We start from the raw sequence: 16192 nt of genomic DNA on the forward strand, positions 1-16192 counted from the left end.
CATCAAATCACTTATTCCCATCAGTTTCCTCAGCTATTATAGAATTAAATATCTTCTCCACAGAACATTGACAGATAAAAGGAGACAGATATGTGTAGATTGATTAATCCACAGAGGAGTGCAATGTTGGTTCTGTTTCTTTTTGGTTTTTCAAGACAGGGTTTCTCTGTGTCTTTGGAGGCTGTCCTGGAACTCACTTTGTAGACCAGGGTGGCCTCGAATTCGCAGAGATCCACAAGCCTCTGCTTCCCGAGTGCTGGGATTAAACGTGTTCACCACCACCGCCCCGCTACAGTTTCTTTTATAGCACAGCTATTTCATTTCTGGATTGTCATCATTCTCTATGTATTGTTTTAGCAACATCTTTAGGTAAACCTTGGTGGTCACATAAAGCGTGCTTTTTTCCTTTCTTTGATATCCTCATAGATATCTGGTTACAGTAGAAGGAATTAGAGATATGGGAGAAAAAAATTGTTCTATTGTTGATCTGGGAAGCTGGGGTGAGTCATCTGTGTGAAGAATCTCAAGAACTATTTAGCTTGAATGAATGGGTCAAAGATGATTTTCAATTCATAATGTGAAACTCTGTCCGAAAATGGAATGGTTATTTGGGAAAGATAGTGGTGATTTTGTTAGCTCTTGGAAGGCAATGTGTGTGTGCATGTATCCTTTCTGCATGACATATGAATGAATCCAAACGGTACTATTCCCTGCCATACAACAGGCAATTTGGAAGGTCATCTATCGCTATGAATGACTTGTCGAACGTTGATTTATAAAGATAGCCAAGCAGCTTCTCTTTAACACCCGGTCTCTTTTGGGGAGATGGGGGAGTAAGTCTCTTCAGAGCTGGCCGCAAGATGGTGTTGCAGAGCTCGTATGACACTGGTAGGAAGCTCTTGATTCACCCGCCCGGTAGAGAGACTACAACTCCCGGGGTGCTCTGGGAAGAGAAGCGGAACCCCTGAGGGGGAGGAATGCGAGGGCGGGCCTTCCGGGTGTGTGTTTCCGGCGTCGGCGGCCGCGGCCGGGGACGGTGTGAGAGCGGTAAGATGGCGGCCGCAGCGGTGGTGGAGTTCCAGAGAGCTCAGTCTCTACTCAGCACCGACCGGGAGGCCTCCATCGACATCCTCCACTCCATCGGTAAAGGTCCTCGCGCCGTCCCCGCGGCCCCGCCGTCCCAGCATCGCCTGTGCCGGTCGGAGGCGGCGGAGAGGGGCCGGGCTAGCCGGCTATGGTGCTGCTGACTCACTGTGTGTGAGGGGGGCCGGGCCGGGGGCGCAGGCCGCTCGGGGCCCCCGGGAGCCCTGTGGCTTCTAGGCGGGCGGGAAGGCCCGAGGCAGCCCGCGCATCCACCTGCTGGCTGCTGACTCACGGTGGGCGCAGGGCAGCGTGGAGAGAGGGCCGGGCCGGGTTCACTACCCCTAGGGTCCCGGGTTGTGGCCCGCGCGAGCTGGCCCGCGGCTGAGAGCCACTGCTGGTTACAGACTGCTCGCAGAATGTATTGTTGAAAGGCCTGGGCGACAGCCGCTCCGGACTGGCATTTCCCGCCGTTGTTATCAGCACAGGTTGCTCCGGGTGCCCGCGAGCGCGTCTCCTGGAGTTTTCTTCCACGGGACGCCAGGAGCTGCCGCTCACCCCCAGCCCTCCGCAGCAGGCTCCCGCAAAAAGAGGGCCACTTCTGGGTGTGGGAAGTCGAGGGCTGCCACACACCTAGGATCGGCATGTGGTGGAGGTGGCCAAGACAGACCTCTGTCCGGTGTAGACTGAGGAGGCAAAGTGTCGGGGTGGGACCGCCGGGACAGAGGAGGTGACTAATTCTCCCCAGTAGGGCTTGAAGTTTGAGTTCAGAGTTACTTGTCTGTTGTTCAGGGAACTCTTTGGAACCGGCCGGCTGTACATTGTTGGCGAAAAAGAAAACTTTAACATCATAGTGTGATTGTCTTAAACCTGAGGGCAACAGTAAAGTTGAAATCGGAGCCCTCAGTCGGTCTCTTTCTTCTGGGATTCGGGTGTGAATAGAAATATGGATAATGGCAGAAAAGGCTTTTTAACAATATTCAGCCCTGAAGGGTTCAGTTAGGGCAGGCATGAACTTCTTGTGATAATGTGATCTTTTAAATGTAGCCTGGCAAAATTCGGATCGGATCAACAAGTAGTTAGTGATTGCAGGTGTATGAAGGTCTTCCAGGATGTCGGTGCTTACGTTGACTTAGTCTGTTGAATTTCAGTTCTCAGGACTTGCATAGAGAAAGGACAGTGACAAGAGCTTGATACCTTTATCTTTGGGGTACTAGAAAAGGAGAGACGATAGTGATCACAACGCAATTTGAAGGAATAATGTTGATCAAGTGCATTTCAAAGTTCTGATCCTAAGTGAGTTTTAGAACAGGGTACCAGAGTCACCCGATTGTTGTTACAGAGGTATTTTTCTGTGAATACACGTTAATATTTAGAACTAATGTGAGGAGCATGAGGGTTAATTTTTTTGTGTTTAGTGCTTGATTTGTTTGCCTTTCAGAAAGTAGAAACTGCTGATAAACATTACCATTAGATTATTTCTTGGTTGCTCACTACACTAAAGGACAGTCCCCTGCAAGCTTCCCTCTTAGAGCAAGCTTGAGTCCTGACTTTTTCCAGATTCCATCATGAAGTATCAAAATCTTGGTTTTGTCAAGTCATGATGGTTTGTAAGACCAGTGGTAACTAGTGATGATCACCAAAATAAGCAATATAAACTTTGGAGAGGCTGTTTGAGGTTCAGATGGTTGGATAATTATTAATAGTTGAAAGTGGGACAGACAGAAAGTTCCTTTAACAGGGCCCGAATCCTCTCTCCTAAGTGTGCTGTTCAGCATCACACCGAAGCGTTGATAGGGATTCTGTCTAGAGTGGCTTTATAGAATTGTTTATTCCTAGTACAGCCTTTGGCTGAAGCTTTCTATAGATTTCAAAGCTTATTGAAACACTTGGTTTATAGTCATCAATAACTTTATAATTCGATTTTAGTTTGTGGTAGTTAAATGCACAGGCTTTTTAAAAATGTCTTCATATAACATAGTGTTTAGCATGGGGCTCATCATCATAATTGAGAAGGATTTGCTTTAGTTTAGTTTTTCTTTTTAACTTTAGTTTTACTTTAAGCAAGCATTTCGGAAACATAAGTATCTGGGTGAGGTGAATGCTAAGGGCTGCTTGCTTGAAAAGGCCCACTTAAAAGAGGCATGTCCTGTAGATACCTGGTCATTTTACTTTTTTAGCCTTTATCTGGTAGTTTATTTGGGAAATAGGCAAGAGTTCATAATGGGTCATCTTATAAGGGTGAATTTTTCCCTTGCTTCATTTTCTTTTTTAATCACAATTTTAAGAGTTCAATTTCTTTTCTCAGTGAAACGTGACATTCAAGAAAATGATGAGGAGGCAGTCCAGGTCAAAGAGCAGAGCATCCTTGAACTGGGGTCTCTCCTGGCGAAGACTGGACAAGCTGCTGGTAAGTCTTACAAACGAATGAATGTACCTATGATGCTTTTGTTTGAAACACCAGAAGGAGTTTCTCTTCGAACACTGGACTGCACCTAACACCCAGTTCATTTGTGGTATTAGTCAGTCTTATTTTCCTGACAACTTGTTGTTCTTCAATTTTGTAACAGAAAAGTGTAGAATTGTATTCTACAGGTGAGGGAAAGTTCTGTTTTTGTTGGCATATAGTGATCTGTGGTTTGTTTCCTTTTTTTTTTTTTTTTTTTTTTTTTTTTGGTTTTTCGAGACAGGGTTTCTCTGTGGCTTTGGAGGCTGTCCTGGAACTAGCTCTGTAGACCAGGCTTGGTCTCGAACTCACAGAGATCCGCCTGCCTCTGGCTCCCAAGTGCTGGGATTAAAGGTGTGTGCCACCAACGCCCGGCTGTTTCTTATTTTGAATTATCACTGTATTTCCTTCCATACAGGCTTCAGTAGTCTTCAGCAATTTCATTGACTAGCTCTGGTATATTTAAAGAGAGTAACTTTAGGCTCTTTATTTGAAAAAAAGGCTATAGGTTTTTGTATCCAAGTGACTCACTTTTTCTGATGCAGAATGAGTAAGACATAAAATAGTGCCTTCCTAAGACTTCTCCTGGGACTTTTGCACATTTTTCTTCAGATATCCTAGTGGTAACAACCATTGGTTGGCTGGTCTTGAGGTGATAGTTGGATGATGGAGTGCTCTTGAAATAACAAGAGTCTTGTTGACTAGAAAGGGCCTTTGATCAATAAAGTGGTAATAATATCATAAGTGTGCTTAAACTTAAACTGGGTAATTTTTGTCACTTTAATGTCCACTTAGAGGGGCTGGAGAGATGGCTCAGGGGTTAAGAGCATTTATTGCTCTTGCAGAGGATCTGGATTTGGTTCCCAGCAGCCACATGGCAGCTCAACCTAACTGTCTGAACTTCAGTCTCAGGAGATCTAATGCCATTTTCTGACCTCTGGGAGCACAAGGCATGTGCATGGTACACAGACATACATTCATATACATGACATAAATCACACAAGAAGTTAAGTTGAATTTAGGATGTCTTTGATTAGCATGAAGGGAGTTCTCGTAAGTCACTTCGTGAGTTACTTTCTCTCAGGTTATATATAGTAAGCCAAGAGAATGGTAAAGGAAGGATAACAAAATTTTTTGAACTTGTAAACTGAGATCTTTTATAATTAATGATAATTTATCTTTTTAATTACTGGCTCAATCAGTAGAAAGTTAAGTAAAGATATGGATGGTGCATGCCTGTTAGTTATCTCAGCACTTGGGAGGCAGATTGATTTCTATTAGTTTGGGACCAGCTTGGTGTACATATACATAGTGAGTTAGTTGTAGGACAATCAGGACTGTATAGTGAGATTCTGTCTCAAACAAAACAAAAACAAACCAAGAAAAACAACTTTGTATCTAGTATATACTGTGAGTGTTTCAATAATTCTTCTCTAATTAGATTACTGAAATCCCATTTCATGCTTTTCTTCTTCATTCTTACCCTCTAACATGATTAGTCAGGGAATATACTGCTTCACTTGTTGGATTTTTTTGGGGGGGTGGAGTGGAGGATGATAAACAGGGTCTCTCTATGTAGCTCTTGTTTTCCTGATACTTACTCATGTAGACCTGGCTGGTAAACTCTGAGATCTGTCTGCTTCTGGCTTCCAAGTGCTTGGACTAAAGGTGTGCACCACCACACCTGGCTGCTTGCTGGAATTTAATAGGTGAAATATAATAGTTTTCAAAAACTTTTGTAGTCTGCTTACTGTTTTCTAAGTCGGCTTGATCCTTTTGGATCAGTAAAACAGAAATCCTGAGGAAGTCTTGGAGCCTGTTGTATTAATTTACTTATCTTTGCAATTAATTATTTGATAGACTTCTGTTGACTTTTAGCTTTGAAAATATGTTTTTTTCTCTTAATCTTCAGTGTTGCTTTATTGTGCTTTTGATAGTTATCTGGCACTATGCTAAATGCCCTTCCTAAAACATTTAAGATAGGATTCCTGGTGGAAAATAGTACTTGGAAGTCAGTGAGTAAGATAAAGTCTGATGTAATGATTGAAAGTAGTTCTGAGCATTAGCAAACAAGATGCCTAAGCCCAGGGTCTATGGAAAGACTTGATTAAAAAAAAATCTGCTGAGTTTATTAGGTTCTAAGAGGGAGATTCTGATCATAAATGGCAGCTAATTCCAATGAAATTGAGAATATGATTTTATGAAATTGAAGGAATATACAGACATGGAAAGAAACTGAGTATGTGTAAGAATGAACACTTACTAGTAGTAGACTAAAATAAAAAATGAGATTAAAAAGGATAGTTCAGATGCTCATATTGAGATAAGAATAGCAGTACATAGAGAAAAGGCTAGAGATAAAGGCAGACACCTTAGCTCATGTCTCACTTCTGCCTTTTCTAGGAAGGAAAATGATTTTCAAACAGAAAAGATAGAAATAACATCAGAAAGAGAATTAAAGACAAGGTAGGTGAGAGAAGAGAGAGCACATTGTCTTTATAAGTTCCTTTCTCTCGACTCTGACAATTTCTGTGTTTTGGAATCAAAGGAGTACTAGTGGAATCACTGAGAGAAATCATGAGGACAAAGTATATGAACACTGAGCGTAGGCAAATATTTTTCCACCTTTCAGAAAGGTAATGAGAAAGATAAAGATATTCCAAATTGCTAGGTGGTGGTGGTGTATGCCAGACAGGCGGATCTCTGTAAGTTTGAGGTCAGCCTGGTTTACAGCCAAGGCTGTTACATAGAGAAACCCTGTCTTGTAAAACAAAAACAAAAAAGAAAAGGCTGCTTTCTGAATATATTAGTCACTAAAATATGAAGAAAGAATATTGTATCAGACTATTTCTGGTAAGCTATCACGAACTAGGGATGTATGTATCTCAGTATTGGAATACTAGCCAGCCAGCTGCCTCCCTCATTCCCACTCCTACATGCACATATAGAATAATTCAAATTTGTATAAATGTTAAAAAGGTGGGCAGTGGTTGTACATGTCTCTAATCCCAGCACTCAGAGACAGAGGCAGACGGTTCTCTGAGTTCAAGGCCAGCCTAGTCTACAAAGCAAGTTCCAGGACAACCAGCAACCAAGATTGCTACACAAGAGAAACCCTGTCTCTAACCACTGCCCCCCTCTCCCAAAAAATTATGGTAGTGTCTTGTATTTTTTTTTTTTTTGAGGCAGGATTTCATGTCCCTTTTGTTCTTGTGAGACAGGGTATCTCTCTGTAGCCTAGGCTGTGTCAAAGTCCTGTGTAGCCCTTGAACTCACTCATTGTGATCCTACTGTCCTAGCCTTCTGTGTCCTGGGCTTACAGGACATTATACCAGACTACGATTTTTTTCTTTGGGCAAGAAGGATTTATTTTGCCAGTGGTTCCAGAGCTTTCACTTATTGTAGTGGGAGGGTACAAGATATAACAGAGGTGTTCAGTTCAGTGGTAGACAGGAAGCAGAGAGAAAGGGCACAAGAAGGAATTTGATGAGAGGAAAACAAACCCAAAAAACAGTGTCAACTGGAGTTAGTATGGAAGACTCAGTAGTCCCTTAGCTGGACCTCCAAAGGCTGCCTAGAATTGATGTACATTAGAGAAACATCTCAGATGGGTTTCTGGCATGGAGATAGCTTGGAAACAGGCTTATAGTGAGTGTATGCACATAAATGAGTGCGGAACAGAAAGGAGTTTCAGACACGAAGTCAAAAGTCAGTTCTGGGGAGTGAGAGGTGAGCTTTCTCACTCTGTGTAGCTTTCCCTTAGCACCTCACGTAGTTCTGTGCACCCTCTGAATTCAGGTGGATGAGGGTTTCAAGGACGCCCACTTTGAGTTCTCAGGAGGGCAAAGTTTGCCTGCCCTGAATTAGAACTCTCAGGAGACTGAGTCTACAATTAGTATTAAAGAGACACTGGCACTAAGGTAGCTTCAACCTATATTCCCAAAATACTTGTTTAGTTAAAACATTGTTTAGAAGTTGGAGAGAGGACTGTGAAGAACACTTGTTATTCTTTCAAAAGACCCAAGTTTGATTCCCAACACCCATATTGGGTGCCTTAAAACTGCCTATAACTCTAACTCTAGGGGCATCTTGAGTCCTCTGATCTTTGACCTCTAAGAACATTTGTGCTTTTGTGCAGGTGCTCATAAGCATAATTAAAAACAATAAAGATAGCACTTTAAGATGGGTGTGGTGGGGCACACACCTTTAATCCCAGCACTAGGGAGGTAGAAGCAGGCAGATCTCTTTGAGTTTAAGGCTAGCCTGGTCTTTTTTTTTTTTTTTTTTTTTTTTTTTTGATTTTTCGAGACAGGGTTTCTCTGTGGCTTTGGAGGCTGTCCTGGAACTAGCTCTTGTAGACCAGGCTGGCCTCGAACTCACAGAGATCCGCCTGCCTCTGCCTCCCAAGTGCTGGCATTAAAGGTGTGCGCCACCAACGCCTGGCGATGGACAACTTTTTTTAAGTCCTTTCTCTTCACTTTGGAGATTAATGAGGAATTTTTAAAGTGTGTAATGTTTGTTTTGTTTTGTTTTTCAGAGAGGGTTTCTCTGTGTAGCCGCCCTAGCTGTCCTGGAACTAGCTTTTGTAGACTAGGTTGGCCTCAAACTCACTGAGATCCACCTGCCTCTGCTTCCTGAGTGCTGGGAGTAAAGGCATGGGCCACCACTGCCCAGCTATAATGAAACTTTTAAGGACAAGACATCCTGACCTCACTGTGCCCAGGAAGTGTTAATGCTGAAATGCTACACAGGGAAACTTTAAGAGGGGAAAGGGAGTTGGAAACCTCTGTCTTGGGGAGGCTGCCAGGGCATGGATTTGGAGGTTAAAAACATTGTTACACTTATGACTTGATATTTACTGGTTGTAAGCAGGTGATTTTTTTTCCAGAGTGGGCAGGTACACAGCATATTTCATGTTCTGTAACCGCTCTGTGAGAACAGAAGTACTTTGCTTTGTGTCTTTCATTAAAATAAATGAGGCAGCCGGGCGTTGGTGGCACACGCCTTTAATCCCAGCACTTGGGAGGCAGAGGCAGGCGGATCTCTGAGTTCGAGGCCAGCCTGGTCTACAAGAGCTAGTTCCAGGACAGCCTCCAAAGCCACAGAGAAACCCTGTCTCGAAAAACCAAAAATAAATAAATGAATGAATGAATGAATGAGGCATAGATGGGAGTTTCCCCATGAGCGATCAAGTCAATAAATGGGAATGGAATACGGCTTTGGCATATAACAATATTGTTCGTATTCTATTAGCTGCTGTGATTTAAAAGTTTTGTTTTTTGTTTTTTGGGTGTGTGTGGTGGATTGGAGGATTGGAGACTTAGTATCTCTGTGTAGTGGTTTAGTGTTGGCTGTCCTGGAACAATTAGAGATCTGCCTGCTAAAGTGCTGGGATTAAAGTCTTTTACCTGACTAAAAAATTTTTTTTAACGACAGGGTCTCCCATTGTAGCCCAGGTTGACTTAGAACTCACTATGAGGCTGACCTCAGAGTAAAGGTAATTCTTTTGCCTCAACCTCCCAAGTGCTAGGATTATAATAGATGTGATCTACCACACCTGACTTTGCTGGAGATTGTTAAAGCTCCTAATGGTTGGATTAGACTGAAACTGCATGGTTTTTATTACAGTGGCAGTTTTTTCAAACATTTATTTAATTGATGAATTTATTTGTGTATATGTGGTGGGTACATGCATGCCATGTGCTTGTGTGGAACTTAAAAAACAACTTGCAGGAGTTGGGCCTCTATGCTGTTTGGTTCCAGGGGTCTAAGGTGGATTGTCAGACTTGATGGCAAGCACCTTTACCCCCTGAGGCTTAGTTTTTTTAAATGAACATTTTGTTTCTAAAATTAAAATTTATGTTTTATTTTCTGAATTGCTGTCCACACAGAGCTTGGAGGTCTTCTGAAGTATGTACGGCCTTTCTTGAATTCCATCAGTAAGGCTAAAGCAGCTCGTCTGGTGCGATCTCTTCTTGATCTATTTCTTGATATGGAAGCAGCTACAGGGCAGGAGGTAAGTGATACTAATGACAGGAAGTAGACAGAAAGGAAAAAGATGCCTGCTTCACTGTGGTGCTGTGTGGAATGGACAGCTGGGAGGACACTCAGGACTTATCATGTCAGTTTCTCTTTGTTACAGGGCATTTGATACTTTGAGTCTGTTCCATGCTTTGCTTTGTAAGTGGAGATTGTCAGTGGTCCCTGGAATCCTCATTACATCAGGGTCACAAACTGATTCTTGTCTTTGAGGTATTGTATTGCCACACCTTTGTATGTTTTCTGTGTCTGTGGTACCTTTCATCTTGTGTCACAAAGTTTCTTATGAGCACCAATTAAGCCTGTGGCATCCTTTCTTGTCATGTTTTGTGTGGCTTATATACCTTTATTAAGGGGTGAACATCCATCTGTTGTGTTTCATGTGTTGGGAAGTGACTGATGCTTCTATACATGTTACAAGTTTAAACTGGACTTCGAGCTGTTCAAAATAGATCATTTCTGGAACTAGTGTTTGTTGAGTGTTTATAGTGGTACTGTAGCCAGTAAGAATACAGTTGGAGAAACACATTAATGGTCACATGAGGCTTGTATTTTAAAAGGGAAGGCAGATAATATGATAATATATAATATGTATGATAATATATAAAGTTAGGGGCTGGAATTGGCAGTTGGTTGTATGTCTAATTGTCTGCTGTATCTTAGGTGGGCATGCAAGTTAAAACAAAAGTTCACAATAGTATATTGGCTGGAGTGAGGGATTATTTCAGAAATCAAGGACACGTGGATCTCACTTTGGAATTTTATTTTGTTAATTTTGGTTTCTTGTTTTGATGCTTTTTTTATTTTTTTGATTTATGTGTATCAGTGTTTTGTCTGCATGTGTGTATGTGTACATATGTGTATCTGGTGCCCTTGGGGGGCTAAAAGAAGTCATTGGCTACCCTGGGACTAGTGTTATGGATGACCATAAACTACCATGAGAGTATTGGGAACTGAACGGAGGTCCTCTGCAAAGAACAATAAGTGCTCATAACTTCTAAGCCATCTTTCCATCCCTACTTGGATTCTTCGAAGCCAAGGTGTAAGCTTCATTTATTTGTAGAGCAGTCTTCAAATTTACTTGTTTCTGGTTTATGAGACTAGGTCAAAAATAGATAATTCTTAGATAAATGCCTTTGAATCAAAGTATTATAGTTATTTTGATGAATTAAAGAAAACATACTTTTTAGAAATGTTGATCTTATCAAGCCATAATTTGTTTTCTAAACTGTACATTTAATTCATGAATTCATCTTTTGTCTGAAATAGAACTCCTTAAAACAGGCTGATGGATGAATGTTGGCTTCTGACTAATAAATACTACTTTGAACTTTTCAGATTAAAAATTTGCTCACTGAAGTCTTTAGATTTGTTCCTCTCTCTACCAGAGTTGACTGGGTAGAACTGTACCTGTTTAGGGTTCACTCTTTTTTTTTTTTCCCTTGAGACAATTCACTTAGTTGGCCTGGAACTCACTATGCAAACTACCGGATTGGCCTGAATTCAGAAAGATCTGCCTGCCTCTGCCTCTGGGGTGCTAGGACTAAAGTTGAGTGCCACCATACCTTTCTTTAATCCTTAGTCCTTTGTGGAAGTATCTCAGCTCATAGTTTGGTGCTCTGCATTATTGAATCAGTGGGACTTACTGGCTTTTGCTATGTGGTTCCATGTCTGGATAGGCTCTCTCTTAACTGTGTTTGTACATTGCAGTTGCTCGTTTTCTCCAGCAAATGACCTTCCTTCCTTTACCTAGAGTAAAAGGAAGTTCTCAGGCAAGTTGTTCTCTTAGAAAATTAATTAGTTAAATAATTAATTTGTCCTTTTTTTAGAGATGTCTCACTATGTAGTCCTGGCTGTTTTGGAGCTTGCTATGTTTACCAGCCTAGCCTGGCACCCATAGAGATCCTCCTGCCTTTCAAGTGCTAGAATTACAAGTGTACCCCATGTCTGATTTTATAGCTCAGGCTGGTCTGGAAGTTGAAATCCTCTTGTGACCTTCTAAGTGCTGGGATTATAGGTGTGCACTAACATGCCTGGCTGCATTTTGTCCTTTTCATATGTGTGTAACTTTAGTGTTTAGTAAAGGTTTTTTGGACAATTAGCTATTTAGCTTTTATCAAAAAAAATCCTAATTCTCTTGATTGGGATTTTTTGATAGTTTTTGTGGGTTATAAATTATTTGCTACTAAAAATAAAATCCCACTCTGTGTGTGTGTGTGTGTCCATATCCTGTGATGTATGTGCATGGGTCAGAGGACTCCTTGCTGCATTACAGACATGTATCACCACACCTGACTTCCATACCTTCTGTCTCCCCTTTCCTCCCTTCCCATTCCATTCCCTTTTGTTTTTTCAGTCAGGGTTTCTGTAGTTCTGGCTGTCCTGGAACAGGTTGGCCTTGAACTCAGAATCCATCTGCCTTTGCCTAGTTTTGGGATCAAAGGTGTGTACCACCACCTGGTTTTATATTAGTTTTCTTTTTATCTACTTTGTTTTGTTTTTCTTTTTATCTTTTTTTTTTTTTTTTGTGACTGTCTTATTGTATATAGATTGGCTAGCCTTGACCTCACAGAGATCCATGTGCCTCTGCCTCCTGAGTGCTGAGATTGAAGGAGTGTACTACCACTGTCTGGTTTGGTTTTTTTTTTTTGGTTTTTCGAGACAGGGTTTCTCCGTGGCTTTGGAGGCTGTCCTGGAACTAGCTCTTGTAGACCAGGCTGGCCTCGAATTCACAGAGATCCGCCTGTCTCTACCTCCGAGTGCTGGGATTAAAGGCGTGCACCACCAACTCCCGGCTTTCCAAGATATAACAAGTAGCATTCCTAAAATTTGTATCTCATCTGCTCCTGCTTGAGCCTTCAGTTGCTCTTCACTGTCAGCTATAGGTAATTCATGGTTTTTGGAGTACAGTATGCTACAGCAGCATGGTCCTCCCTGTTTTGAATGCTGGTGAGCACTTGGTTTGCCGAGTGTCTGCTCCTCATGCTATGCATTTTCCTTCTGTAATCCTTCTCAAGCTCTCTTTCTTGTACAGTTTTTCCTATTAATGCTGGTGTGATTTTAATTTTTTCAGTGACCCACATCATATTTTATATATGTTATATTTATGATTATTTTACCTTATAATCAGTCTCAGGAGAATTATTCTATACCTTGTGTAACTCAAGGCTTTCTTCATTTCCAGGATACTTTACATTCTATGGCTATTTTATTTTTAGATTTATTTTATGTGCATAGGTCTCTTGCCTGCATGTATAGGTATACCATGTGTATCTGGTGCCTGAAGAAGTCAGAAAAGAATTTTGGATCACTGCAGCTGGCGTTAGAGGCTATTATGAACTGTCACGTGGATGCTGGGAACTGAATCCACATCCTCTGCAAGAGCTGCCTGTGTTCTTAATAGCTGAGCTGTCTCTCTAACCCCTGGAATAGTTTGTCTTAAAGGAATTGCATATTTAGTACTTGAAGGAGTATACCGGCAGGCCTTGGGTGCTCAGAAAACTTTTTAAGTCTTTTGAGACAGGGTTTCTCTGTGTAATCCTGGCTTGGCTGTCCTGGAATTCTCTCTGTAGACCAGGCTGGCCTCGAACTCACAGAGATCCTCCTGCCTCCCGAGTGCTGGAATTAAAGGTGTGCACCACTACTTTTTTTTTTTTCTTAAAGGTTTATTTATTTATTATGTATATAGTATTCTGCCTGCATGTATCTCTGCAGGCCAGAAGAGGGCACCAGATCTCATAGGTGGCTGTGAGCCACCATGTGGGTGCTGGGAATTGAACGAATTGAACTTTGAACCCAGGACCTCTGGAAGAACAGCCAGTGTTCTTAGCTGTTGAGTCATCTCTCCAACCCCCAGAAAATGCTTTATTGCATTAAGATCTGAGTTTTTTTCTTTCTTTCTTTTTTTTTAAATTTAAATTAGAAACAAGCTTGCTTCACATGTCAATCCCTCCTCTCCCTCCTCCCCCGCCCCTCCGACCAGGCCCCCCAGCTCCCCACCCAATCCCCACTTCATTCCCCAGGGAGGGTGAGGCCTTCCATGGGGGATCTGCAGAGTCTGTCATTTCGTTCAGGGCAGGACCTAGGCCCTACCCCTCATTGTGGGGATGGGAACCCAAAATCTATTTGTATGCCAGGGATAAATACTGAGGTTTTTTTTTTTTTTTTTTTTTTGGTTTTTCGAGACAGGGTTTCTCTGTGGCTTTGGAGGCTGTCCCGGAACTCACTCTGTAGACCAGGCTGGCCTCGAACTCACAGAGATCCGCCTGCCTCTGCCTCCTGAGTGCTGGGATTAAAGGCGTGCGCCACCAACGCCCGGCTAATAACTGAGTTTTTAAATTGTTTATTTATTTGTTATGTATACAATCTTCTGGCTACATGCCAGCAGAGGGCACCAGATCTCATTCAAGGTGGCTGTGAGCCACAATGTGGTTGCTGGGAATTGAACTCAGGACCTCTGGAAGAGCAGTCAGTGCTCTTAACCACTGAGCCATCTCTCCAGCCCCCTGAGTTTTTTTTTTTAATTCATTGATTTTATATGTATGGACTTTTATATATATGTACATCTGTCTACCAGATGCAGTGTCCTCAGAGATGAAGAGAGGTCAGGTTCCTGGGGACTGAAGTTACTGGACATTGAACCTGGGTCCTCTAGAAGAACAGACAGTGCTGAGCTGTCTCACCAGCCCCTAGATATGAATTTATTTAAAGGATATACGAGTATATCTCACTTCTTTTGTCTAGGTGACGGAAAACTTTTTTGGGGGAAATTGGTGCAGTGTTTATTCTTTAAGCTTTTCTGGGTGATGTGAAAAGATAGAGAAGGAAGGCATACATGGCTCACTGTTTTAGTGTTGAGGCCTGAGGCCAAGTGGAAGTTTGAGAATATTGTTATGAGAGCTAGACTTGTTAAAGAGTTTTTCATCAAGAATATGAGGGGCAGGCTGACGGATGGCTCCTCAGGTAAAGAAGATTGCTACTGAGCCTGAGGACCTGAGTTTGATCCTTGGTATCTACATAGTGGAAGGAAACACTAAGTCACTCAGACAAAATAACTAGCTCTGTGTAACAAGCTCTATGACCTTTCAGTTTTTGCCTGGACCTGGCGCTGGTTTCATAATTATCATACATAAAGCAAACCATATACTTTGTAATTGAAAATAGGTTTCAAATTCATTTGTAAAGGCAAAGAAACATTCTTGTTCTGGGAGAATGTCTGTAGTGGTCAAGGCAGAAAGAACTCTGGAGGTAGACAAAGTTCTGGTCCCAGCAGCTATACATGACCTTGTGAAAATCACTTTAACATGGATTATCAGGGAAACAAAGGTGGGCGAGGTGCTAGAATAAGGCTTGACTGTCTGTTGCTTAGCGGTATTTGGAGGTTTTTAAAAAAGTTTTATTTTATGTGCATTTGTGTTTTGCATTCATGTCTCTCTGTGTGAGGGTGTTGGATTCCCTGGAACTGGAGTCACAGCTGGATGTAAGCTGCCATGTGGGGGCTGGGAATTGAATCTGGGTCCTCTAGAAGAGCGGCCAGTGCTCTCAACCGCTGAGCCATCTCTCCAGTCCCTTGGATATTTATTGAAGTACTACATAGTATAGCATGTACCAATTTCTCAGAATTCATTTTATGAATTTGAAAAAGCATTCCAGGTAAAACTGATGGACATTTCTTAGTCTCACAAGTCATATATGACTTAAGATTATTATATTTTCCTTGTTAAACATATTCAGGAAAATAATTTCAGTTTGCCTGAACTACAGAGTGAGTTCCAGGAAAGCCAGGGCTACAGAGAAACCCTGTCTCAAAACATAATTATGTGTGTGTATAGTTATATATACAGTTGTAAATACTGTATATATAGCTATTTATATAGTATATATGCTACACACTGTATATACTATACGTATACACCATACACAAACATATGTATATATAATATATACTTAGTTTATCCATATCATGAATATATCTTTTTTTTTTTTGGTTTTTCAAGACAGGGTTTCTCTGTCTCATGAATATATCTTGAGTTTGACTTTTCACAACACCCTTAAGGGTGTGATTTGGCTTGTTTTTAGTTTAGTGTTAACCATTGTTTGAAGTCAGTTTTGCTTAGCATGGGAAATTAAATAGCCACTAGAGGGCTTCAGTGAGGAGTTAAGATGGTTTTATTGAGCTCATCCTACTGAACTGTCTTAATGTTATTTTTGTTTACTTAATGAGCTTGTCAATCCTGTCATGTTTGATTATTTCCTTTAGTTTTCTTCCCTTACAGGAACTCTCAAGAGAACTTTGAATTACCATAAGAACACATTGAATTAGCAGTTCTTCAGAAAGTTCAGTTTCTCATTTAATTATCTTACATTCTGATTAGCAACCTTAATTAAAGAAAAGAAAACAAAAACAAAAAACCCTTACTACTTGAAGTGATAGAAAATCTGCAGTCCCTCATGTGCATTTTGTCAGAGCTGGGATGTGTGGGAACCCAAAGGCATAGAATACTACATTTTGTTACTTTGTACATCTTATTACTGTTTCAGTGGCAGACAGAACTGGGGATTCAGAGGTCTTTTAAATGTTCTAGGCCAGTTCTGTGCTCTTCTCTTTTACAGTATCCGCTTTTCCTG

The 16192-nt window shown here is 41.5% G+C and overlaps 1 protein-coding gene across 1 annotated transcript in view; it reads left to right on the forward strand.

The window, feature by feature from the left end:
• Nucleotides 1-985: 985 nt before the first annotated feature.
• Nucleotides 986-16192, forward strand: part of Psmd11 (proteasome 26S subunit, non-ATPase 11) — a 31689-nt gene continuing 16482 nt past the window's right edge. Inside the window, exons 1-3 of the mRNA XM_040749286.1 lie at nt 986-1143; nt 3389-3490; nt 9418-9542. Of these exons, the coding sequence (XP_040605220.1) occupies nt 1053-1143; nt 3389-3490; nt 9418-9542 (318 nt within the window). The 5' untranslated portion in view covers nt 986-1052. The remainder of the gene's footprint in view (nt 1144-3388; nt 3491-9417; nt 9543-16192) is intronic.

This window comes from Mesocricetus auratus, unplaced genomic scaffold (assembly GCF_017639785.1).
Source record: "Mesocricetus auratus isolate SY011 unplaced genomic scaffold, BCM_Maur_2.0 Super-Scaffold_100007, whole genome shotgun sequence".
In the NCBI taxonomy this organism is placed as follows: domain Eukaryota; kingdom Metazoa; phylum Chordata; class Mammalia; order Rodentia; family Cricetidae; genus Mesocricetus; species Mesocricetus auratus.